At 38.1% G+C, this 27,884-nt stretch overlaps 1 protein-coding gene across 1 annotated transcript; it reads right to left on the bottom strand.

Moving 5' to 3' along the window:
- Positions 1-131: 131 nt before the first annotated feature.
- LOC135084731 (cyclin-T) lies at positions 132-27,605 on the bottom strand. The gene is made up of 8 exons (XM_063979472.1): positions 27,456-27,605; positions 21,471-21,588; positions 20,511-20,621; positions 19,955-20,063; positions 16,818-16,954; positions 12,919-13,072; positions 12,133-12,243; positions 132-2,155 (listed from the first exon to the last, which is right to left on the bottom strand). The coding sequence occupies exons 1-8, from the start codon at positions 27,602-27,604 to the stop codon at positions 498-500; spliced, it is 2,547 nt and encodes an 848-aa protein (XP_063835542.1). The 5' UTR covers position 27,605; the 3' UTR covers positions 132-497.
- Between the last annotated feature and the right edge of the window lie 279 nt (positions 27,606-27,884).

Here is a 27,884-nt window from a genome sequence, read left to right as displayed (position 1 = left end):
GTTCTCCAACTGTGTAACTTTTCAAAAATAGACAAGCCCAGCTTTCTATACAAATAATGGTTTGAAGTAACAATGAAATGTGCATTTAGCTACGATAATAAAATCCTTAGGCTCTTTATTTTCAGTCGCAAATTCTTAGTTCTTAGCAAAACTTTACAAACTTTTCCTCTCAATCATAGGTGTAATATTAGCTATAGAAAAATATACAGTAATAGCAAATTATTTTTTCTCTTTCTCGTTCAATCAAAACAGTTCTTTTAAGATTCTTTGAGGGTGCAATTGTCTAAAAACAAAATTGAACATTATTGCACATAGATATTAGATCCGTATTACAAAACAATACTCAAATCTCGAATTGATCTAAATATTGAAATTCAATTTAACCAATCAAAAACCTCAATTTTTGGTTGAAACTGAGTCAAGTTTTAGCTTCGTTCTGTAATACTATGGATACCACGCCTATAAATTCAAGAGGAAAAGTCAGCAATCATTCTAGTTTATTCCGGCGGCGGCGGCGGAACCGGCGGCGGCGGCATCGCCGGCAGCGGCGGCTGGCTTTGCTGCGGCGGTGGCTGCGGCACTTGCGGCCTCTGCTGGTACATGTAATCCATGCCGCCGGCGTAGTAAAACCCGTCCATACCCATACCGAAATACAAAGGCGGCGGTGGCTGCACCATAAAATACGGTAACGGGGCCCTATAAGGGGGGGGTACATTCCAATTGCCTACCTTTGGGAGGGGCGCTCCGTTCTGCCGAGGCACCTTCGGGGGCGGTCCGGGTTCGCCGTTCCCGCTACGCTTCCTCGACGTTTCGAGAACTTCTTTAGAAATCTTGATTTTGAGTCCCGAAGACTGCGGCGGCGGCGGCGGGGCGGCCAGCCTCTCTTTCGGGATCTTGATCTTGAGTCCCGGACTGCGGGACAGTTTGTCCCGGGGTATCGTTATCCTGAGCGTTCCGTCTGACGGCGGCTCCGGTACAGGCGCGGGACTTTTCTTCTTTTCTCTGTCCTTGTCCTTTTTGTGTTTCTTTCTCTCTTCCTTATCTTTGCTTTTGTCTTTATCTTTGTGTTTGTGTTTGTCCTTCTTTTTCTTATCTTTCTTAGGCTTGTGTTCTACTTCTACATTTTGGGGGGCGGGGGGAGGTATTTCTGGTTGCGGAGGCGGCGGAAGGGGCGCGGGCGGTTCGACGACCTCCTTTTTGATTTCGGGCGACTTTTTCTCTGTGGCCACAGTAATAGGGGCGGGTTTCGCCAGGCTTTCTTTGAGCAAGTTCGAAACTAACGTCGGATCTGTTTCTATGCCGTTCATGGCTCGGGTCGGCTCCGGTTTTCTTTCGGGAGCCTTCGTCCGGATGGCGTTGCCTCGCTGCGAGTCTCTGATGACGTTTTCGTAGCCCGGAGTCTCGTCTAGTTTTTTGACAACAGGCACCAATTCCGGTTCGGAGTTGGACTGAGCTCTCTGCCTCGGTTTTTGTTCTTTAGAAGGAGGGGAGTTGAACGGGGAAAGAATGGCGGGCGGTTGCAAGTCTCGCAACGCGAGGGAGGGATCCGGTCTTTTTTTGGGACTCGGAGGTTTCTGTTCAGGTTGAACAGGGGTGGGTTGTGGCATTTGGGGGGCGGGAGCGGCAGTAGGGGGGTTCGGCCTGATTTCTGGCTTAGGTCTGTGAGGGGGTGGGATTTGGGGTCGTCTAGGCGCGGTGGCGGCTGCGATAGGGGTTGTTGCGTTTTCTGGAGAGAACAACGAAGGGGGTCGCGTCCTTTGAGGGGGTTCTGGAGTGGGTTGTTGGGGGAGATTTTGTGGGGGGTTGGAGGTGCCAGGAGTGGGTACAGGCGGTCTGTGGTGTCTGTGATCGTTTGTATGTGGGGGTTTCGCGTGGTGAGGTGGTTTGGCGTGGTGGGGCCAGGCGTGGTGTGGTTTGTGGTGGTGTTGTGTGGGTGGTCGATGGTGGGGTGGTGGTTGAGCTGGCCTGGGTTGCGTGGGCGGTCGTTGGGCGAGCTGCCTGCGGTCCCTCTCCTCGCGCCTCTCCCGTTCCTCTCTTCTCTCCCGGTATAGGTTGTAATCTATCTTCTGGGGGGCAGGTGCGGCTGGCGCGGCAGGTGTGGTGGCTGGCACATAGCCGCCCGGGACGGGTTGCCGGCGCCTTTCGCGCTCGTATTCTGCGGAGGAAATTGTATTTTAACACAAAGAAATACAGAAGAAAATATAGGATACTCTTGAATAACCCTTTTAAGAGTCAAATACAATAAGTTACTACCACATCTTGATTATCATTGCTTTAAGATTCGTAAACCACGTAAAAGTTTTTGAAAGTAAATAAATGAAATTGCATTCCATTTTCATTTCCTTCATATTTTTTTTTATTAAAAGTGAATAAATAGTCGTTAAATTCGTCTTTTTTTACATTTTCACGTTCTTATTTGTGCATTTCTCTATATATATTTTTCATTGTTTTCCGCATTTCTTTGTTTTTTCCAATAGTTTTGGACATATACCTAAATTCTTTAGAAATTTCCTCAAATGTAAACAAACACTTGTGCACACAATAACACCATAATCACTTACGTGTTCATAATATCATACACATTATTTCACAAGCCCATGAAACCAACTTTATTCTCACGATTATACAAGTTTGGAATCAATCTTTAAACAAATTATTTTAGCAAAATATGTGGACGTTGAAAATTTGTGAGACTTGTCAAATTGACTTGAAGTTTAAAATTATGTGTTATCTCCATGTTGTCTCTGACACATCAGTGTTGTAACCTGTAAGTCATAGACAATAATCGGTAAATTTAATCGTTTTTATTTCAATTATTCAATCATTTTTATTACTGATTGCATTTAAATAGATTTAAATAGGGTCTTAATCAACAATGTATTTTTTCTTCATTGAATGTACTACTAATTGTTTAATGCACTGCTTTATAAAGCATTATAAATTCTTTCTATAGGTACGTAAGTACTACAATAATTTCAATCCGCGATTAACGAGAGGTTTTGTCGCCTCACTAGGGCACAGATTATAAATGTTTTAATGTCAGTTGGCCATATTTGTTTACATATAGGGAAATTTCTAAAGAATCCGACTTTATTTGTATTATTTTTTCCTCAGCCTTCTAAATAGCCTTTTTCATTCTAAGTTGTTTTCCACATTTTCTCTTATCTTTATCCAATTCATTCGAGATGCGCGTTTCTTATTTCCCTATTTTTCCTAATTTTACCTTATATTTCGCCTTTTTTACATAGTAATTTATATTTTTTCTTTTTTTTTTACATAATAATCTTACTTTCCGTGTCTTTTTACCTTTTTAAACTATTTATTGTATATTTCTCTTACCTTTATCAAAGGACTTGTCGAAATCATCGCTTATAGACGGCGGAGACGCTTATTTTTTTTTACATGATTTTTCATCAATGTTTTTTCTCGTTTTTTTTTTTTTTTCAAACTTATTTTTAATTTACGTTTATTTATTACGTCCATCTTACTAAAGACACCAAATTGTCGTTCGTTAATTGTGTTTAGGTTACTGTGTGATTTACTAACCATAGTTTATAAGACCTTTGTTACTAACACCTTTATGGGCTATGCCTGAAATAAATACCTTTTATTTTATTTATTATTTATTTATTTATTATCTTTTTTTTTTCGGCGGTAGGCGTTAAAAAAGTACGCAAGACTCTCTTAGCTCAAATTTATTTAAAATTAGTAAAAGTTAATATAATTACCTTTTTGCCTTGTCACAATACTTAAAAATCTACAACTTTGACCCACTATCGTTTGTCACCACTTTTATGGTGTGACACTAACACTTCACTGCACTCCACTACCGGCTCTCCAACATATCATCCACCTTTCATCGCCATGGCTACGCTGTCTGACGTACAACAGCTCCAGTGCTCTCTTGAGGCCTCACTGCACCAGCGCATGAGTGACTTCGAGTCGCAGCTCAAGACTTCTGCTGAGCCGTCATCACTTGCCCGACTGTACGACGAATTCCGGGCATTCAAGGAAACTGTCCACGGCATCCTGCAGCTGTTGCGTAAGCAGATAAGTGAGGTCTCCAAAGTTACTGACACATTGGAGATGAGGCATCGTAGAAAGTGCCTACTGTTCGGCGGTATCTCAGAGGATCCCAAGGAGCAGACTTCTGCCGTGATATGTGGCATTCTGAGTGATCGTTTTGATTTGAAGGACATAAGCTCCTCTACATTCACAGCATGTCATAGGCTTGGACCTGCAGCCAAGGGTCGTATACGACCTATTTTGGTCCGCTTTGTTGACCACTCGACAAAGACAGCGGTTTGGAGAAAGAAGACTGTCCTGAAGGGGACCTCTACTCTGCCGCACAATTTATAAACGCAGTAAGTACCACTTACTGCATTTATGATTGTTTTGAATATTCTGAATCCTGACATCGCGATCTATAAGAATCAAAGACCCGTTTTTTTCTATCTATCTTAGAACGGAAGATACATATTATCATAAACGCAGTAAAGAGCATATTTTAGGTTTCTTCACATACTATGTTAGCAGTAAGAGCACATAATAACTTAATATTACGTGAATACTCGCGCTTATTTAATTTGCTACACAGTAATAGTGCAGTATGTGCCAATTACATCATTCTTATTATGTTTCTACAATTGTTAAGTTCACCTTGCACATAGTATATGTGCAGTAATTCCACTTAAACACACACTGATATTATGTTTCCATAGGAAAAACAGATGACTTGTACTTAATATTAATGCAGTAATTACAATTATACTGCGTACATACTAAGGATTGTCAGAGTGCTGCCTAGGTGTTAACATGTTATGAACGCAGTGGCTGACTCTTACATTATTGGAAGAAGTTGAAAACCTGTCCAAATGACAAATCTAGCCGAAGACCCAAGAGCTAGATTGACCCGACACTATACCGAAGATATCCCGGACGTGTCTGTACGAGATTAGAATGGCTCTCAAACAGCTGAAAAACAACAAGGCACCAGGCGATGATGGAATCACGGGCTCACGGATGAGCTTCTGAAATCAGGCGGAACGCCGGTACTAAAGGCTCTTTAGAAGCTATTCGATTCCGTCATCCTTGAGGGAAAAACGCCTACGGCATGGCACAGAAGTGTGGTGATACTCTTCTTCAAAAAAGGCAACAAAACCTTGTTGAAGAATTTATTTTATACCCATCTCACTTCTGTTTTTGAGAGTCATCATGTTTGGTTTCACGCGACATCTAGCCTCCCGAACAAATCGGTTTCCGATAAGGCTTTAGTATGATAGACCACATACTTATACAATATGTAACAAAAACACCGTCCGATCCGAAAGGGTCATAAAGTAGCTTTAACAACATTACCAAAACAAGTATTAAAATTACGTAATTAATAAAAACAATTTTTTTATCGATTTTTAAAGTCAATAAGTTTAGCAATGATTTACCCTACAACGGGGAAATTTTCAAAAAGCGTTAACACTCTGTCGGCGCGCGGCTTTTTTTAAGACGCTGGGGGTCATGACCTTATGACGTCGCTACGCGTGCCGGCGCATCTCTACCCCTCCCGCGTACCCTCTACACTGCAGTTCGGATTGCCATGTAAGCTTTTTTATTTTTGTAAATTTTGTATTTATTTTTCATGGGGTATTTTTTTTATAATATTTTATGAAAATTATTACACAAATGGAATCTTAACTCGATACCTATTAACACCTTAATGGATCGGACGGTGTTTCCGTTACACATTGTATATGGCAGAAAACTGAGGAGAATAATCAGCAACTTTGTCTGGCATTTGTGGTCTATGAGAAAGACTTCTCTCTTCAAGCTACAGTCTCTCCAACGGTGCCTTTATTATAGATAGGTATAATCGTTGACGGGCTTGTACGAATAGGCCACAATGTCAGTCCGTCTCCGGGATCAGGACTTCAGTTGCAGCGAGGGGTCAGACAGGGAGATGTCATATTTCTAAAACTGTTCACTACCACTCTGGAAGATGTTTTCAAGCTTCTGGACTGGAGCGGATTGGGCATAAATATCTTCAGCGAGTACATCACCCATCTTTGATTCGCGGACGATATCGTTCATGGCTGAGAACGTGGAGGATCTAAGCTCAATCCTCGATTGCCTCAATAGAGCCTCTTAACAAATGGGTCTTTAATGGACAAGACAAAAATCATGTCAAATGCCGTGCTGTACCCATTCCTCTGAAGGTTGGAGACACTATAAGTTGTCTGATGGCCGCTGGGGCAGGAAAGTTCTTGAGTGGCGACCATGAGCTGGAAGACGCAGCTTGGGCAAGCCTCACACTAGGTGGACCGATGATCTGGTGAAGGTCGCGTCAGGTGCCTGTATGCGAGCGGCACAGGACCGGTCTTTGTGGAAATCCTTGGGGGAGGCCGTTGTCCAGCAGTGGACGTCTTTCGGCTGAAACGAACGACCGAGTCTTTATTTTATTAGATTGGTATATTTAAGATCTAAAAGTGGGTGCCATATCTTAATTTTTGATTTAATAACAAGCGATCTCAGCAATTATTTTGTAATACTTGTTTCATTTACCCCTTGGTTATTTGGGAAAGTTCAACATGAAAGCGTTATTGGCTTATGATAAGCGCAGTATAATTGTATTATTACTGCACATTTAAAGTTTTGATAAATTATTTTGATTCACACTCCCACTCATAAATGCAGTAAGTTGTAAAGATACGGCGCATATATTACGTTGTAAGAACTAAAATTTAAATCAATCATTTAACACATGTACCGTAAGTAACGAAAACTACTGATAAACGCAGTAAGGAACAATCATACTGCATTCATGGGTAGTAAGTATCGAACGAAAACTTAGTTAATCCATAACATAAACAGTTTTTTAATAATTTTAAATACAAAATATTAATTAAAATACAAAAACCTCATATCAAAATAAACTTTGAGTTTAGCTCTATAAGCCCATATATTTTTTTTTACAAATATTTGCGTAACTAATTGTAGACACTTCAAAATAAAATTTCAACTTTGATCGCGTTTTTCTCGAAACTGTTCACGTGTTACTTACTGCGTTTATAAATTGTGCGGCAGTACTGTGCTCTCCGAGTTTCTCACACGCACTAGGCAACAACTTTTTACGGAAGCAAGGAAAAGATTTGGCATCACAAATTGCTGGACTTTTGATGGTAACATATTTGCTAAGTTGCCCAACGGGATGCGTCGCCAAATTCATAGTGAGCAAGATTTGGAGTGCCCCAAGCAGCCTGTTTCTGCTGGACCGGCGAGGGAGAGCCCAGCCACAGCGGACAAGAGGAGCAAGACCGCGTCCACCTCGGCCCCGCAGCGCTCCAAACGCACGGTCACCAAACAGGTTGCCGGGAAATAATTGTACCCTCCATAATATCTTCTGACTAGGCTGTTTCCTGAGGTACCTATACTACAGTTGCCGCGAATACTCGCTATTATTCGGTATTCGGCATTACTCGACATTTTTTTGATATTCGTCGAATACCGAATAATAGCTAGTATTATTCGGCATTCGGCGAATAGTCGTTTAAAATAAACTTTTAGTGAACAAAAAAAGTAATGAGTTAAAAATAATCATATTTTTATTATTTTCCCTAATAAAACAATACACAATATCAATTATTATTTGTAATAGTTATGTACCTGTGCCTATCATATTCATGAAATTAACCCTCCGTGTACCAGGTGACTAAAAGTTACGTCCCGTACCAGGTGGGGGTATGACATACCCTAATAAACAAAGTGAAAAAAAATTCATAGAATTTTTTTTTAGGTGGAATTTAATATTGATTATTTACGTATGCTTATTAGGTTTAAGAAAATCTCTGAGCTGAAAATATGTATTTTAACATTTTTATCATAAAAAAAACAAAAAGACACAATTTCCGTTGTTCTTGTAATTTAGCAATCAGTTTCTTATGTATAATTTATAATTAGTGCCTCTAATTATGACAACCGTTTTTATTTAACAAAGTAGGTACAAGATATTAATGTACTTATTATTTAAAAGTAAATTAGAAACGACGACATCGTAAAGGTAGCAGGGAAGCGCTGGACGCAGGCCGCTACCAATCTATCAACATGGAAAGCATTGGGGGAGGCCTATGTTCAGCAGTGGACGTCCTATGGCTGAAATGATGATGATGATGATGATGAAATTAAAAACTGGAATTACATTTATTTTAATCATCGGTTTTCAATTTACCACAATATTCTGATGAAAGAAAATGAGTATGCTCAATGCATAAAATGGGAGCGTAACAATTTCATAAGTAGGTATGTATAACATGAAACAGATTTCTTTAACTTTATTGTTTTCTTTTCTCACAACCTTAGAAGAAATTAGAAATAATTTTAATTTTTTTATGTCGAATAGTAATGTCGAGTTATTCGACTATTCGCCAAAGTGAATGGCGAATAATCGGTATTCGACTATTCGCTATAACCACTATTCGCGGCAACTCTATACCCACATTTACATTTTAGAGCACTACCTATTATCTTTGTTTACCTTTTACGAACACTTTTTCTCAAAATTTAAAATGTTTGAATTGACAATTGAGCTGTCAGAGTGACATATGACATTGTCAGGTTCGTCCAGAAATGTGTTAAACTTTTGTGTTACGTTTTTTTTTTATTATTATTTTTTTTTTATAGTGTTGTTCAGTTACTACGTTCCGTTTCACGTAAAAAATTTTTTTTTTTTAATTGTTGGGTACCTCAAGAGCTTTTACTTTTTAATCAATGTTTTAGTTTGTTTTATTCTTAATGTAAGCCGGCAGACCAGAGTGTAGTGTAGGTATATGTATATCGTAATTATCTTTTATTTATATTCGTAGTTTAATTATTATTTTTGTCATATTTATATATTATTTTTATTTTTACAAATAGGCATGGATGACGAATCATTTTATTCTGCTCACGAGTCTTCTTCATTCGATGAAGACTCATTTCATGACACTCTATCCCTTAAAGATACGTTAAATCGTAACTTCTTGAACACAAAGCGGTTTCTCAATATTTGCCATATTAACGCTCAAAGTGTCCCCTCACATTATCCCGATCTCTTGGAAACTTTCACCGGTGAAAACCTTCATGCTGTCCTCGTATCGGAGAGCTGGCTCAAGCCATGCCTTGACTCCACATCCTACGCTCTCCCTGGTTTTATTTTAATTAGGAATGATCGGATTGGCAAGGGTGGTGGCGGTGTCGCCATTTACTTACGCAGCGACATCCCTCATAGGGTGTTGTGCATGTCGCCAGCTCCCTACAGTGCGTCCGCCGAGTTTCTCTTCGTCGAGATCAACGTGAAGGGTATCAAGGCCGTCCTTGGAGTGGTGTATTGCCCTCCTGGTATCGATTACCTCTCCCAACTTGAATCCACCTTGGAACCCATTTGTACGGATTACACGCATCACGTGATCATGGGCGACTTCAACACCAATCTCCTTATCAAATCTTCTTCTTCTACTAAGTTGTCATCACTCTTCACTTCCTTAAATCTGTCTATTCTACCACTACAACCCACTCATCATAATATCGATTCCCCTGATACTTGGCTTGATCTAATTATCACCTCTTCCCCTGACAGTGTCATTGCGCATGGTCAATATGCTGCACCAGGCTTTTCACGCCATGACTTAGTTTTCGCGACCTATAGGCTCCACACCACCAAGCAAAAACCAACTACGGTGCTGATGCGTAACTTTGGCAAGGTGGATGCAGATGCGATTAAGCGCGATGCAGCATCGCTCGACTGGGGTCCGGTTCAATCCGCGAAAACTGTAGATGATAAGGTGGCCTTATTCAATTCTAACTTGCTGTCTCTCTACGATGTGCATGCTCCGCTGCGACCTGTTAAACTTAAACATCTTCCTGCTCCTTGGATCTCGAGAGAAGTGCGTGCGGCGATGAACCGCCGTGATAGGGCTTTCCTCAATTTCAAAAAAGATCGTTCTGACATAAACTGGTGTAAATATAAAGTTGCAAGAAACCGTTGCAATCAGATGGTGAGATCGGCCAGACGCGGTTATATCCATGATAACATTAACAACACCTCGTCTGCGGATGTGTGGAAGTTCCTCAAAACACTGGGTATTGGCAAACGCCCTACCACACTTTCTCACTCCTCTTTCTCTTCTGATGAGCTAAACACCCATTTCTCCTCTGCTTCCACTTTGGATCCGCTCATCAGATCACAAACTATCAACGAGATAACTTCCACAACTCTTCTACTTCCTGAGGTGTTTATGTTTTCTGCTGTGTCTGGTGATGAGGTCAGGAAAATTATCCTCTCCATCAAATCCAAAGCCGTAGGTTTTGATGATATTAGCCGTACCATGATCCTTATCCTCCTCGAATTCCTTCTCCCTTTCATTACCCATATCATTAACTTTTCCTTATCCTCTGGTGTGTTTCCTCGCAACTGGTGCAAAGCCTTTGTAATCCCTCTACCCAAAATACCTAATCCTTCCACCTTAAATAATTTTAGGCCCATATCCATATTACCATTCCTCTCAAAAACCCTAGAGGCGGTTGTTCACTCCCAACTGTCCAAACTCATATTCACAAACAACCTCCTCAGTCCTTTCCAATCCGGTTTCCGTATTGGAAAGGACTGAGGCCACAGCACCAGCACTGCACTGCTCAAGGTGACGGAAGACATCCGAATGGGAATGGAACATGGCCAACTTACATTGCTTGTACTCATTGATTTCTCCAATGCCTTTAATACAGTTGACCATGAAGTCCTCCTATCGTTGTTATCCAGATACAATATGTCACCAGTTGTCATGGATTGGTTCGCCTCATACCTCTGCGGACGCCAACAGGCCGTACGCATAGATAAAACTATTTCCCACTGGCGTGACCTCGTGACCGGTGTTCCGCAGGGTGGTATACTTTCCCCTCTCCTTTTCTCTATTTTTATCAATTCACTCACCTTCGGTATTGGCTCGTCTCACCATCTGTATGCCGATGATCTTCAACTTTACCGACATTGTCGTTTTGACGAAATTGACCAGGCTGTACATCGCTTAAACGATGACCTTGAACATATCAGGGAATGGTCAAATCGTTACGGCGTTGCTGTTAATCCCAACAAATGCCAGGCTATAATAATCGGGAGCCAGCGACAACTCTGTCGTTTAAATATGAATAGTGTCTCAACTGTCACTTTTAATAGTGTGGATATACCATACTGTACTAGTGTTAAGAACCTTGGCCTATACCTTGACTCTACTCTTGGCTGGACGACTCAGGTCTCAGAGATTAGCCGGAAGGTCACTGCCACATTGCGTTCTCTTTGCAGATTAAAATATTTCCTTCCTGTCAAAACCAAGATTTTACTTGTCCACGCCCTAATTTTCCCGCTCATAGATTATGCTGATGTGTGTTATCCGGACCTTAATCAAGTTCTCCTTAACAAACTGGACCGCCTTCTCAACAGTTGCATCCGGTTCATATTTTGTCTACGTAAATATGATCACATCTCCTCCTACCGATCTGAGCTCAAATGGCTACCTGTTCCTCTACGGCGTAATGCCAGAATTCTCACTACACTTTTTACCATCTTAAACGACCCTAATGCTCCTTCCTATCTTAAATCTCAGTATACTCTTTTAAGTTCAACTCATGTAAGGCAACTTCGTTCCTCCAACAAACTTCTTCTTTCTACCCCATCCCACCGCACTGGTTTCCTCTCTAATTCATTCCTTCTCCAATCTATTCGCCTTTGGAACGCACTTCCCGAGAACATTAGGCAGGCTCCCAGCAAGTTTGTGTTTAAATACTCTGTGCGCAAGCATTTCCTTGAACGTATCTCGTCGTCTTGATCTCTCTTAAACCTTCTCGTTATCCACCTTATATTATGTATATGTATGTATTTATGTAGGTATATATTTTGTATTATTATATTATAATATTTTATGTATTATATTAGTATAAGTTTTTTTGTATTTGTACTATTTTGCACCGCCTACTTAAATTCTCTGTTTTGTCTAATTTTCTGGTTAGCTGGAAGAGAATGCCACATGGCATTAAGCTCGCCTGTTGTACCACTGTTTTTATGTGTGCAATAAAGATTTTAAATAAATAAATAAATAAATATGTTTATCTTACCTTTATCAAAGGACTTGTCGAAGTCGTCGCTCATAGACGGCGGCGGCGCGTGTTTCTTGTCGCCCGACGAGCTACCCGCGTGGACAGCGTTGGAGTGCGGCGAACTGCCGCCTGTGGAGAGAGATACGTTATAGCTGGGTTCGATGCCCGAGTAGGGCGTAAAAATAGAGATTGAGTAAGGCGGTACGCGGGACGACAGATTTAATCATTGTATGCAAGTACATCAGTTTGTATAGAAAACACGCGCGGCACAACACACTGACAACGTGTCTGCGCGCGGGATTTTTTATATAAAATCACGCGGACCGCGGCGCAGTGTGAAAATCGCCTAAAGGAATAACGACCTAAATAAAAAAAAAGAGTACCTTTTTCAATCCAGATAATTTTTCATTACCATTTTGAAAGTTCTTTTCTAATTTTAGGGCTGCGCTGAGACTATTTTATATGTGACCATCAAAAGATAGCCTTTAAATGTTTCTTTACACAATATCGCATTCTTTTTAACGATATTAGAGTTTATATCACAGGACATACAAAGTGGAAAATTGCTATGGTCTAATGAAATTAAATATTTCCAATAAATATGCAACCATCATCAACAGGTCATTTAGTCTCCACTGAAGGAGCACGACCCTCTTTAATTTACCGAAGGGCAAATGGAGGGTTTAAAAAAAATATTAAAAAAATATTATTATGGCAAGCGCTGAGAAGGCACCATAAAGTTGTACCATAAAATAATTTTGAGGCACTACGGTATTAGTCCAAAATATAACGACAACTACTCACTGTTATTGGTCATGGACATCATCTTTCGTTTCAGTCTAGATGGGCACTTGTCGAATATATGCAGGAACTCTGCGGTCAGCCGCTCCAGTAGTTCTGTGGTTACATTCCGGTCCACATAGGAAAACCAGTGCCGGCCTTCGTTCGACTGAGGAATCTGAAAGAAATTAGCTTTTAATGCCAAGGCATAAGGTTTAAAATTAGGTGACGGTGGCTAACTAAAGGTAGCCTTTATTTATTTATTTATTGACAGAGATCTACCAACAACACAACTTTACATAAACAAGTAATGCATGAAATGATGACAAGACCAAAATTTAGTTAACTACTTAATACGTGTAAATCAGCATTTAAAGGTAGCCTTTCGAACTAAGCGTCACAGACGCAGCGTCTTTAGCTTTGGTCTTAAAGGTAGCCTTTCGAAGCGATTAGCCTTTCGAACTAAGCGTCACAGACGCAGCGTCATTAGCTTTGGTTTTAAAAGTAGCCTTTCGAAGCGATAGCTTTGGTCTTGTGCCACCAACGCCGCGTCACTAACTCGCTTCCAAAGGCTACCTTTAAGACCAAAGCTAAAGACGCTGCGTCTGTGACGCTTAGTTCGAAAGGCTACCTTTAATTAAAGGCTGATTTACACGTATTAAGTAGTTAACTAAATTTTAGGTAAGGCAATGTAATGGATGTCAGAGAAAAGTCGCTCTTAATACAGACGCAAAAGGTTCAATTTAGAGGTTATGATGAGTGAATCGTATGACATAGGGTGGTCACGTAATTATTATTAAAATGTCAGAGGATATACTCTCTTAACACTGTGGGATAAGGTGCATTTTATAGTAGCTACATAAATATTAGAAGAACAAAAGATCTGTGGTCACGTTAGTGGTTAGCTAAATTTTTTTGGATGTCAGAGGAAACTTAATACTGAGGCGTAAGGTTCATATTATTACAGTAGATGGATTAATTGTGGTTCCGAGGTTGTAGATTCCTGAGGTAGGGTAAAGTCACCTGTTTGCGTCCACTCAAAAAACTACTGAGCTAGAGTAGTCACCTATTTTCGTCCACTTAAAAAACTACCGAGCTAGGGTAAAGTCACCAATTTTCGTCCACTTAAAAATAATAAAAAAAATATAAAAAAGTGCGTAATTACATCAAAACTCACCGCCCAATTACTCCACTTGGACGCGAGATGTATGCAGAAGCACGCGACCACAGTGGGTCGGTATTGAAGGCACATCGTCGTCAAGTGGAGGCTGTTCGATGCCATGAAGGCAACTAAAATGCACCCTACGCCTCGAGTGTTAACCCTCCGTGTACGAGGTGACTAAAAGTTACGTTCCGTACCAGGTGGGGTATGACACACCCCAATATACAAAGTGATAAAATTTTCATTCAACATTTTTTTAGGTGGAATTTAATATTTAATATTGATTATTTACGTATGCTAATTAGGTTTAAGAAATGCTCTGAGCTGAAAATATGTATTATAACATTTCTATCATAAAAAACAAAAAGACACGATTTCCGTTGTTCTTGTAATTTAGGAATCAGTTTCCTATGTATAATTTTTAATTAGTGTCTTTAATTATGACAACCGTTTTTATTTAACAAAGTACAAGTATTTACTTATAATTTAAAAGTAAATTAAAAACTGGAAGGGTATAAATTTGTTTTGATCATCGGTTTTCAATTTACCACAATTCTGATGAAAGAAAATGAGTATGCTCAATGCATAAAATGGGAGCGTAACAATTTTATTTATATATAAAATATGTTATTCCATTTCAGTAGCCCATAAATTGTATCACCAAGTATAAATTGTAGCCCATAAGTGTATGTTCACATACATCTTCGGATCTCAGTACTAAACTTCCAGATTCGCACCAAAAGTCATCTCATTTGACTAAAAGTGCTTGAAAATTTCAGATACCGTAAAAATTACGAAAAATAATATTTGTATTGAATTTTATTTAATTAACAAAGCTAAAAATATATAAATTACACCAAAATTGTTAGATTTTTTTAAAAACTTTTTAACAACGTCCCGTACCAGGTGGGGTGTGTGACACCCACACGCACTTTAAAGGCATGTAACTCAGTTGGTAGTCACCGCTGGACTGATTTTGCAACGCTGATCGAAGCAGCAGTGTCATAATTCCAGCTACTGAGAATTTCAAATTCAGCACTTGCAAATTTTTAAAATTGTGGCTATTTTTAAAGGACTGGGGTGTGTCACACCCCACCTCGTACAGCGAGGGTTAATAGCGACATTCCTTTGAATTGAAACCGTGACAGACGGACTTAAAATTAATAGAATCGCATTATCGAAAAAGCCACGTGGCTTGCGAGCTAGAGGTTGTCAACTCCTAAGATAGGGTAACCTATTTGCGTCCAGTCATAAAATTACTCAGCTAGGGTAAAGTCACCAATTTTCGTCCACTTAAAAAATAATAAAAAATATATAAAAAAGTGCGTAATTACATCAAAACTCACCGCCCAATTACTCCACTTGGACGCGAGATGTATGCAGAAGCACGCGACCACAGTCGGTCGGTATTGAAGGCACATCGTCGTCAAGTGGAGGCTGTTCGATGCCATGAAGGCAACTAAAATGCACCCTACGCCTCGAGTGTTAAGAGCGACATTCCTTGGAATAGAAACGTGAGAAGAGAGACCATCTTTATATCGAAAAAGCCGCATGTGGCTCGCAAGTTAGGGTGAAGTCACCTATTTGCGTCCAGTCATAAAATTACTCAGCTAGGGTAAAGTCACCAATTATCGTCCACTAAAAAAATAATAAAAAATATATAAAAAAGTGCGTAATTACATCAAAACTCACCGCCCAATTACTCCACTTGGACGCGAGATGTATGCAGAAGCACGCGACCACTGTCGGTCGGTATTGAAGACACATCGTCAAGTGGAGGCTGTTCGATGCCATGAAGGCAACTAAAATGCACCCTACGCCTCGAGTGTTAAGAGCGACATTGCTTGGAATAGAAACATGAGAAGAGAGACCATCTTTATATCGAAAAAGCCGCATGTGGCTCGCAAGTTAGGGTGAAGTCACCTGTTTGCGTCCACTCAAAAAACTACTGAGCTAGGGTAAAGTCACCAATTATCGTCCACTTAAAAAATAATAAAAAATATATAAAAAAAGTGCGTAATTACATCAAAACTCACCGCCCAATTACTCCACTTGGACGCGAGATGTATGCAGAAGCACGCGACCACAGTGGGTCGGTATTGAAGGCACATCGTCGTCAAATGGAGGCTGTTCGATGCCATGAAGGCAACTAAAATGCACCTTACGCTTCGAGTGTTAAGAGCGACATTGCTTGGAATAGAAACATGAGAAGAGAGACCATCTTTATATCGAAAAAGCCGCATGTGGCTCGCAAGTTAGGGTGAAGTCACCTGTTTGCGTCCACTCAAAAAACTACTGAGCTAGGGTAGTCACCAATTTTCGTCCACTTAAAAATACTAGTAAAAAAAATAAAAAAGTGCATAATTACATCAAAACTCACCGCCCAATTACTCCACTTGGACGCGAGATGTATGCAGAAGCACGCGACCACAGTGGGTCGGTATTGAAGGCACATCGTCGTCAAATGGAGGCTGTTCGATGCCATGAAGGCAACTAAAATGCACCCTACGCCTCGAGTGTTAATAGCGACATTCCTTTGAATTGAAACCGTGACAGACGGACTTAAAATTGATAGAATCGCATTATCGAAAAAGCCACATGTGGCTTGCGAGCTAGAGGTTGTCAACTCCTGAGATAGGGTAAAGTCACCTATTTGCGTCCAGTCATAAAATTACTCAGTTAGGGTAAAGTCACCAATTTTCGTCCACTTAAAAATACTAGTAAAAAAAATAAAAAAGTGCGTAATTACATCAAAACTCACCGCCCAATTACTCCACTTGGACGCGAGATGTATGCAGAAGCACGCGACCACAGTGGGTCGGTATTGAAGGCACATCGTCGTCAAATGGAGGCTGTTCGATGCCATGAAGTACGACGTCTGGGCAAGGTCTTTGGGCGCTGCAACGGAAGGGGGCGTTTAGTGGTTGATAGTAGTAAAAGGGGAGGATGGAGGGATGGGGGATGATAGGGGCATTGTGATCATGCTTTAGAATAACAGTGTAACCTAGATATAATATTATACGCGCTGAGAGAAACTAAGAATTGTGTGAATGGCTGAAATAAAACTCAAAGATGAAACTGTCTCTATAACCTAAAAAAATCACTTCACTGTAAAATAAATGTACTCAAATAGACTTTATTTGCTAGAAAAAAATATGGATTGATGATAAAAGTTAGATTTTTTAAAGATTATTGTGAATATTTTTTAACAGTGAATTACACGAGAACAGTGCAACTACCCTATTATTACTAGATCTCATTATTTAACCAAAAATAAAGTTTTTCTCATACAATCTAAGTTACACTGTAATAATTTGGTACAATACAATGCCACAATCGAATATTAAGCTTTTTTTGTATCAAAATGTAGTATGCGCTCTTAATTAATTACTAAGGTGATTAGTGATATATTAATATGACTGGTCTGGCAAGCTACGCGACATAAATGCATTATTAAATGTCCATTAAATGTCTATTAAAAAAATAACAAACGACCAGAAATACTTAATTGATTTATGAAATGTGTTTTCTTTCTTACTGCACCTAAGTGACCTAAGTTAAATTATATTGTAACTGTATTTTAACCAAAAATAAATAAACAAATAAATAAAAAATAATAAATAGTGTTTCTATTCAAAAATTTAAACTGGCAACATCGAATCGTCGCACTTATGTCGCGTCGCAATCGCGTCAGCTGCCAGTCGCTTTATTTTTAACAGATATAAATTAAATATATTTTTTAACAGTTCTTAATGAAATATTAAATAGATTTCATTTTTGAAAATTATTCGTGTGCATAGTCGGGGAATAAAGTCTATTTTTTTAAAGAAATAATAATTTATATTACGTACAAAGTACTTACTATAATAAAATAAATAATTGGGCGGATATTATAGTTTAAAATACTTTATATTGGTGTTGACGTAAAATAAAATTACATTCGGCATCAGTAAATATTGTGTAATGCCTTTGAACGTAATTTATTGCAATTTTTATACTCTTTACATGGATATAATATTATTATACCTGTACAAATAATATACAGGGCAACTTTAAAATCAATTTCCAATTATAAATTGTAGTTTAAAAGGTTTTTTATTACCAATTTCCACATAATACTTTTTAATAGTTTATTTATTGGTAGGTGTTTTTAAAGTAAATAAGTACATTGCACATAACATAACGCCAAAACTATCAAAATGAGACATTCCTAACACCAACGGTACATAATAACATACCCAGGACATAACCCTTTTTTAAATACTATAATACGCAATAATATCTCACAGAAAAAAAAATATCTCACAGAAAAATATGTCTCGCAAAAAATCCTGTTACATAAATACAGAGCGTAAGAAAAACGGCCGAACGACATGAGAGGAGGCGAAAGTGTCACAACTTTCTCTTTTCGAGATTTCGAAGTCGATGAAACACCTTCAGCCGTTGTACAGACTGTATTGTGTAATGCCCCGTTCATTTATTTGGAAACGATATTGTTTTGATTATAAACGATATAATGTTGCAATACCCTAGCAGGGTCCATGTTTTGGGTCTATGTCTATATGTAAGAACTTTTATATACCAACATTGGAGCAATAAAGAATTTGAATTTGAATTTTAGCTAAAATATTTTGCATGGGATAAATGTCGTATTTATCCATATTAGGCAAAATGAGTCATTTTTTGCATGGAATAATGTTGTATTTATCCATCTATGGGTAAAATGAATCGTTTTTGAAATGTAAAGTAAATTTTTGGAATGAATAAATTATTTACAACCACTCGTAAAAATAAAACATTTATTTATTTTATGGACTCCGTTAAGAAATGGACTTTAAATCTGTTATTAGGTATTTGAAATACATTCGTCCAACACAAAAAGGTATAGAAGTCATATTCGGGCCAAATACGTGTCCCAAATATTTTAATTAATCACTACCTTAGAAGTTAAGAAGTGTCTGTAGATACTCAGTCACCTTCTTGTAAATACAAAACCGACAATACCCACTTGATCCAAAACTGTATTTACTTCAAACTAAAAAAATATTTTAAAAGTACATTTTGAGAAAAAAAAGAAGGTTTTTTTAACGCAATATTCGGACCATTTTTCTTACATCCTGTATTTTTTACCTACAGAATAGACTTTTTACCCCAACTCGACAAGCAATGCTAGGAAAATGACTGTGAAAGGAGATGACACACAGGTTTTTATAGATTTTTTACATACCTTAAGCTTTACTTGAGCATATACATAGCCTGGTGTTATTTTATGGGGGAAGACCGCTTACGGCCAGTTCTGTGCGGTTGTGAAGACGACTGTAGGCTTTTTGTTTTAATTTTGCAAACAAAATTCGGTTTGAGCTGCATTTAGTGCTATTTTTTTACGTCAACGTAAGGCTTTTTGAAAGGCAGGTTTTTTTTTTATAATAATATTGAGAAATGTTTGATTTATTTTTTTGATTAATTAAAAAGCTGTCTTACTAATATGCCTTTGCTTGTTTTAGTAATAAATAAATACATAGTGTATTGATATTGTAATAACTATGTGTCAATGAATTATTATTTTTTTCAATTTTAATAACTACTAGTTAACATAACAGACTTGAAGCATGTAATAAAAATAATAAAAAAAACTTAATATTTTTTTGGGTAACCTATTATTTTTTTAACACTGGCCATTATGCAACCCAAACTTTAAAAACCACAGTACACCTTCAACCAACTGCCGCATTTAAAAACCGAACCCGCCTCCCGCATGCGTAACATAAATCTGCTCCGAGCGTGTTTTGGCGCCGCAACGAGATATTTTGTCACAATCACGCGATATTTATCACTGTCACGTGATACTTATCACGGTCACGTGATATCTATCGCTACGCCGTATCACGCATGTCTCACCTTTGACAAGGTGACACGTGCGAACAACATGCGTGTGTGGGTGATCAATGGCGACATCGAACCCTAATGTTTGTAGGAGAACGTTCTCGTTGAATACGAGGTCTTGAGCCTGGAAAGAAATCACAGTGACAAAATTGCAACTAGATTAGGTACAAAAATCATTGTCGGTGTTTTCCCCCTTTTACTAGAGATGGTGCTAAAGTCTGGTCGCCGAACACGTAGAATTTCGTCCAATGACCCGTAAGGATTCCGTCCATCCCATTCTTATCGCTCGCGCGTAATTATATTTGAACAAAATTCTACGTGCTCGGCGACCGGACTTGGGCTAAGATGCGCGTCACGAACTCACGATATAGGTTTATATAGGCATTTTATCGATTTTAGACGATAAACCCATACATTTGTCGTCCAATATCGTCGATAAGATTTTTATCGTGGGGCGATTCCCAGGCCTGACTGGTCATAAACAAATGACGATCGTTTTACTGGTCTCTAGTGATGTACAACCGTCCTAAGCGCCCCCACACCGTGACGTGATATATCATAGATCACTCACCTGTTCTTGGTACTGTTCGGTCGTGATCGACTGACTGACACCCTCACCTCTGTGGAGGCAGACGTGGGCCACCTTTATTACGTATTCTAGTTTCCTTGGCTGTTCTTCGACCTGTTGGAAATTATATTTGTTTAGATAATTTGCCAAAACATACAAATATTTACCTGGAAATTAAATATTGGAAAAAAAAACACTATCTAAAATATGGTGGGAACTATATTCCCACTGCCGTGTAAAGGTTTGAGACCAATCACAGAATCTATGAGATTGAATTGAGTTTTGAACGTTTTGTAATACGGATGTTAGTATATCATCCAAGTCTCTGACCGAATTAAGGTCGTTTGAGATGCTAATTCAAGATATAAATAAACATGGCATGACTTGAATATTATTATATTCTTGCTAATTTCAGAGCATATTTTGAAAAATAAAACTGTAATGTTATTTTTTGAGGGGCAGATTTAAAATATTTTAATCAACAATGACTTAAATCAGTAAAATGCGTTTTTATATTCCTTACTACGATTTTTACAGTTATTTTTAGATTACTTTACATTTTACTGATGTTACTACGGTTAAATTGCCACTAGAGAGTCCGAATAAACACAATACAACTACTGAATGTACACTAAAATTGTTTTATTTTTTACGTTTACTCTTTATAAGGCTCTGTTCATTTTTCCACTGTAATTTCAACCCTATTCACTGATCATAAGGACAAAAATTAATGAAAATTTTTAACTTGTGCCGTATCATCATCATTTCAGCCATAGGACATCTACTGCTGAACATAGGCCTCCCCCAATAATTTGTATAATGACCGGTTAATAACATCGGCTTGAATCAAGCGCCTTCCTGCTACCTTAAGGTCGTCGGTCCACCTTGTGGGTGGACGTCCTACGCTACGCTTTCCGGTGTCATATAAGGTAAATAAATAAGTATAAATATTATTATACATACCTTGGCGGCGAGGAACAGGGCTGCAGCAGCAATGGCATTCCTGTGGAACTGAGTGAACGAGTGAAACGCATAGAACCGGTGCATGTAAACAATGGCAGTGTTGATGCATAGTTGAGACCTGTGATATCTTGGGTTAAGGAAACATTGTCAGAGAATACCATGGAAAATAAAATAATAATCAGTGCAATATTTATAATATTTTTGGTGCGAAGAAAATTGTTTCGTTATTATTAATTTAAATATTGCCCACATAATACAACTTTAACAGACAATATTTTAGCTATAGTCTGGTCTGTGAGCACGTAGAATTTTGTCCAATGACCCCAAGCTACCTATCCTTATCGCTCGCGTGTAATTATGTTGCTGTTGCGCTTGCACACTCACTGCGGCCGCCCGTCGCACAGTCGCGACAGCAATATAATTACGCGCGAGCGATTAGGATACTCATCCTTGGGGTCATTGTACAAAATTCTACGTGCTCACAGACCGGGCTTTACATTAAATTGTAAGTTTTAACATAAATAATTAAATAAGTAAATTAAGTATGTTCAGTGGAATTCAATAAACGTAGTGCCAGTTTTTTGAATATACAATGGGACTTTTAGTTCGCTATACATTTTGATCCGTTAATTTAGTTTATTCTTTGCTTGCTTGCTATGTAACTTCGAAGTATGAAAATTACATAGCACTTGCCTAACTCAACATAAAGATAGCGTAGTGTTTCTAGTGTACCTTTTAGCCTAGAATTTCTCATTCAAATAAATGACAATAAAATCATATCGTTGAAAAAATTTAAAGTTTGATATCAAGACCCCGCGGCTATACACTTTTAGTCGCCTGATAGTTGGGCCCGATTCCAATTTGTATAAAATTGGAATCGGCCGATACCAAATCGGTGTAATGTGCGCACTTTCATACATGTCCGTACTGATTAACAGCCCGACCTATCGGCCGACAAAAAACTGTTAGTCTGCCGCTAGGCTAAGTACCAACTGCCTACCTCCATAATGCCTACAAATGATTAATGGACTTATTAATATTTATCAGTCTGTGACCTATTCACGATAATGTAAAGATCCGTTTCTAGAAAAGACTTCCCAAATTAGTATTGACGACAAAATATTTGTATACTATCTTATCAAATACAAATGGGCACTGATAAGCCAATATTTAGGTAGTATTGGCCACTTTAGAGAACAATGTACAGATGACATAATGATAAGAGAAGGACTATACTTTTATGTAGCAAAATCGTCCTTATTGCAACTAGATAAGGTAGATAACATTTTTTACATGCCTAAATATGGATTCATTGTCTGCCCTCTAGCTGAAGGTTGTCTAAGAAAGATCGCTTTCGGCGATAAGACCGCCAAATTGTACTGCACTAATTGTTTTGACTGTTGACTTTGAGTGGTTTAAAATAAATACCTATTTTCACTATAGTTTTCACCAAAGAAAGAGAGAAAAAAATTGCTTCACATTCAAATCAAATTTCTTTAATTGCGTAATTCCAGGTACATAAGTGGTCATTGCATAGTTTAAGGAAAAAAGTTTTAGATATGTAAATAAAGACTCATTTATCATTCAATTTCTTCCAAGAGCATTACAAAACAGGTTAAAAATATATCATCAGCAGTCAATCACTATTTCAAACAAAAAACATTTAAAACTTGAGGAAAACGTACAACATAAATATCACAGTATGTTCATTCTATCTAAAACAGTGTTCGGACAACATTTTAAAACAAAATTCCTGTTGTGTTACCATAGGGGTTAGTTACCTAAAAGTTAGGGAATGATGGTGAAAACGGAAATGACACCTTATAGCGTTGTTATAAGTGCTACTTTATAAGTGCGTAGTCCGATGTGCTGTCGAATGATATTAACCAGATAACCGAGAGATATTAATAAATATATTTCAGAAGCTAACAATAAACAGCATTACCTCACACGTCAGTACATCGGTTCATTTCCCACAATAAACTTGACCTTTGATAAATAAAACCAAGTTCAATCTTTGACGTCTGACTGTGGTTATAACCAGTTGAAGCTGTTAGCCGTAGTTCTAACAACCGTATTCACAAACGATGCTTGCTTAAGTGAAGCACCAAATCGAACGCACAGCGTTGAAAGTAGCTCTGTGATGGGTTCGTGTGTCACCCTGTGCGTCCACGCGCATTGTGAGACCTCATAGTAATGTTTGTGAATACGGGCGTTAGTTTAGGCTTAAATGATAGTTAACACAAGAAATAACGGATTATCCTCTTTTAAATAACATGTAGGTAAATAAATAAATTCTTAGCCACGATTATACACGCATGACCGTATGCAACGGTCGAAAACAACATTATCAGTACATACAAACGACGGCACATTAAACTAAACAATAGTATCTTATCTAGTTGTAATAAGGTCGAATTCACAATGCGTATACAGATAAACTGCCGACTGTGCTTATATTACAAGGAAAACGCTCCAACTCATGCAATTCCGTGAATGAGTGAGTCATAGTTCACCAAAACATTTCTCTTGAAATTCCGTCGCGCATTCAGTCGGCTTTCGGTTTAAAAATAACACCCTCAGTGTCCGCTACCCTGCATTGTTAGCCCCTTATTCATGAAAACTAAAACTGACTAATAACTAGCTATGAGCATTTCAATTTAGGATTTAAGAAAGCTCTCATGGCAAAAAAAAGCAATAAAACATTTGGATACAACTTTTTAACCGACTCCCTCAAAGACGTTGGTATGTTTTATGTGTATAAATAATAAATAGCAATTAACATTGACTTGGTATTATCCTCATACTCGTCAATATTTACTTTTAACTTGATACAACGGCACGGTTCTGACAGTTGGAATAAAATTATTTAAATTAAGGAATGAGACTATATTTTAGAGCAGCAATAGTTTCTAACTATTACTTAATAGGTATTTCACTTAATTGTGTAACAAAAAGATGCAATAAAAGAATATTGAAAATATATTACAAAACTACACTAGGTATACGATCTAGGTAGAAATCTCTAGAAATTCTAGACTAATTACGAAAATTCTCTCACAGGACGCAGACCGAAGAACTGCGAAATTATATTTTGGGACTTCAAAGTCCTGGAAGTGAGCCAACAAAGTTTATTAACAAGAGTAAGGTCAAAGAAAGGGAAAAATTTGTGAATCTTCAAACAAAAGACAATGGGAAATGTTGATACTTTTCAAGGTGGTTCGACAAGGTCTCTCAAGGATAGAAAATTATCAATCTGTGATTACTTGTAGCTGAATGCTTGGGTTTGAATAAAAGCTTTAAATCCTTTGAATTTAAAGCACAAATACAGCAACTTGATCTTTCGTTTGTTCGTGTCAGCCGAAAGACGTCCACTGCTGGACAAAGGCCTCCCCCAAGGATTTTCACAAAGACCGGTCCTGCGCCACTCGCATCCAGGCACCTTCCGCGACCCTCACCAGATCATCGGTCCACCTAGTGGGAGGCCTGCCCACGCTACGTCTTCCGGCTCGTGGTCGCCACTCAAGAACTTTCATTGAGGCCAAATAGAGCCTTAAATCCTTTTCAAGAGTGATTTCTAAGCATAGCTCAGCATAAAAGGCTAAATAAATAAAAACGTGACCCAATATAAGGATAAACGGTGGCCCCATCTAAGGTGAACTACTTTGCTCGCTAAACGGGATTATCAGAGGTCAAGTTCTTGGTCAATATCACGTCTATTTTATCATACAGTTGAATAACATTAGTATTTTGAACTTAGTTAATTATAAATCATTTTACATTCCTACTTTTACACGTTTTGGCTAACAAAAGAGAGAATAATACATAAACTTGAGGTAAATAAATGAATGATTCAACATACATAGATGACTAGATGGCTGTACCAAAGAATATTTTGTATGTGATATTCTGTAATACCCATGTTTATGAAAGAATAAATGATTATGATTATTATTATGATTAGGCTGACAATAGTGACTGAGTTTCTTGCGCTGCTTCTTCTTAGCACTGGCCCATTTATTGTCCCGAAGCAGTGGTAGGGTTAATATTGGGACGTGTAAAAGCGCTTTTTTAAAGCCTATTTGCAAAAATAAATGAATTTAATTTTATAGAATTTTTATTTTTTAGACTAAAGCCACAGATTAACCAATATCTGGTGCATATTGAAAAATTGTATCTGCCTTGATACAAAAGTTGGTTAAGGTAGATAAATAACTTAAATACAAGAAGAACAGGATGAATTTTGGTGAATCTTTGTAATGTTACATCTTATGTAAAGTAGGATAATAACTATTTATATTGACAAAATAGGCAAAAGCTAGAACATTGCAAGAGCGAAAATTTAGAGACATTTAAGAAATAGCCTTCATTAATTTTACGAGTGTATCCTTTACATTATGCTATCTGCCAATAAAATAAAAGTAAAACTTCTTAAAAATGTTTCTCTCCATTTATAGATCAAAACATCTACAGAAAAGGAGAAAAACCGAATATCAGTTGAGATAACAACCCACTTGGCAACAAAGAAGTGGGTCGCGTAAAAAATTGCAATACAATCTGTGCCGTGACCCAGAAACGGGTACAGAGGTACAAAAAGTGTAATACTTTCAGTTCGAACATGTTGAATATGAGTAAAACTGTGGGCTAAATTATGTACGAGTGGGTTTACTATGAACTTTCTTTCTTGTGTTGTTTGGTAAGAAAAAGTTTTTTTAGATACATAGATATTGAAATGAAATTAAAATCATTAATTTTTATGTGAAACTTAGCTTTGAAGACTAGAGGATTGTTTTAATAATAAAAGTAGATTAATAAATGATAACAAAATTGATTGTCAGAAATTATGGTAAGTTGAAATGAAAAATCTCCAAGAAAATTAAGAATACCAAATGCTATCGCAAATATGTTATTGCCTATAATCTGTTTTGTTTCAATCAGCTATAAAAGTTGTTTCGCAAACATAAGCCAAAACAAACTGATTAGGATAATGTCACGTTCAAAACATTTGTCTTATCTGTTTTGTTCTCTTAAAACCGATCAATACCTCTGTAGAAACATGCTAAGCAGTACCTATAAATGACAAACAGAACCAGTTTTATAATAGTTTTTAATGAATATGATCGTTACAAAGTCATGGTCAAGGATTTATTTCATAATAATTACACTAAAATTGGTTTATGAAATATATTGATTTGTAATAAGACAAAAGCAATACAGTATACAGTCGTGAGTCATTGCAGCCACAATTTCACGATAAGTAGGAAAAACAACTATGAATGTGTTATTTTACAAACACACCTGCGTGTTTTGCGATTACAAAAACAACCAAACCGACATACTGCATCGTACGATGCAAAATGACCTCTACAAGAGACGCCGTAAAGGTCAAAACCCCGTGTCAATAACCATTGCAATGAAAATTCGCTATCAACTGCATAGTGCTGCGTCTCGCGTGGTTTTTGAGTAAATACGCACGTGTTAGTTTCTGGCGCGAAATGTGTGCGAAATAATCGCTACAAAGTTGTAATTATAGCTTCGCCAGACAGGTCGATCACCAGTCTGCGTCTCTGAGCGCAGGCGTCAAGAAACCAGCTGTCAAAGAGCAGTGACCTACAATACGAACCACGCCATCACATCATGACCCTAACCTAAAACGATGCACTAAAAACCTATTTAGGTCACACTAGAAACACTAAACACTATCCTTATGTATAGAAATCAACATATTACTCACGGGTCGGGCGGGAAATCCCAGCAATTCAAGCGAAAGTGCACATCGACGCCGCGGGCACATCGCGATTTCGTCATCTTTTTCACGTTCCACACAGTTCACAACACTCGTTTATTGATTCCACGCACATAATTAACTCATCTAATGCACATTTCATAAATGAAAACAAACTTTCAACACGCGAAATACGCGTTTTGGACACATGACTCGACAAAAACATTGCACTGGATAACACCACATTTTTAAAAGGATACACTTGAAGCCTCTGGCCCATATCCTGGATGAGGTTTGCGGCCTGCTGCCGGTAGGCAAGTTCCTTATCTGCATCTAAACCGCATTTTCTGCTTGGTGAATTCTGTAGCTGATCTTTTGTAAAATACCATTTTTCTTGTCCACCAGCCATTGAACGGATGTTGCAATGACTGCGCGGGGAAAAGCACGACGGAGAGCAGCGCCCCGTCTACGTGCGTGAGTGGGAAAGGGACAGCGCTATGACAGCGGCGACCGGATACGGACCACGTTAACATTTGAGAAATTTACAAATTAAAATCGTAACATTTTGAATAGAAACCACTAAAACTGTTCACTAATTAATCAAATAAAAAAATAAGTTTTTTGAATAAATCACAAAGGCTTGAAAGCAAAGAAAAAAAGTCGTCACTACGCGTAATGATATTAGGTAT

The sequence above is a fragment of the Ostrinia nubilalis genome, chromosome 27 (assembly GCF_963855985.1).
Source record: "Ostrinia nubilalis chromosome 27, ilOstNubi1.1, whole genome shotgun sequence".
In the NCBI taxonomy this organism is placed as follows: Eukaryota; Metazoa; Arthropoda; class Insecta; order Lepidoptera; family Crambidae; genus Ostrinia; species Ostrinia nubilalis.
This window is presented reverse-complemented; position numbering and strand designations above follow the sequence as displayed.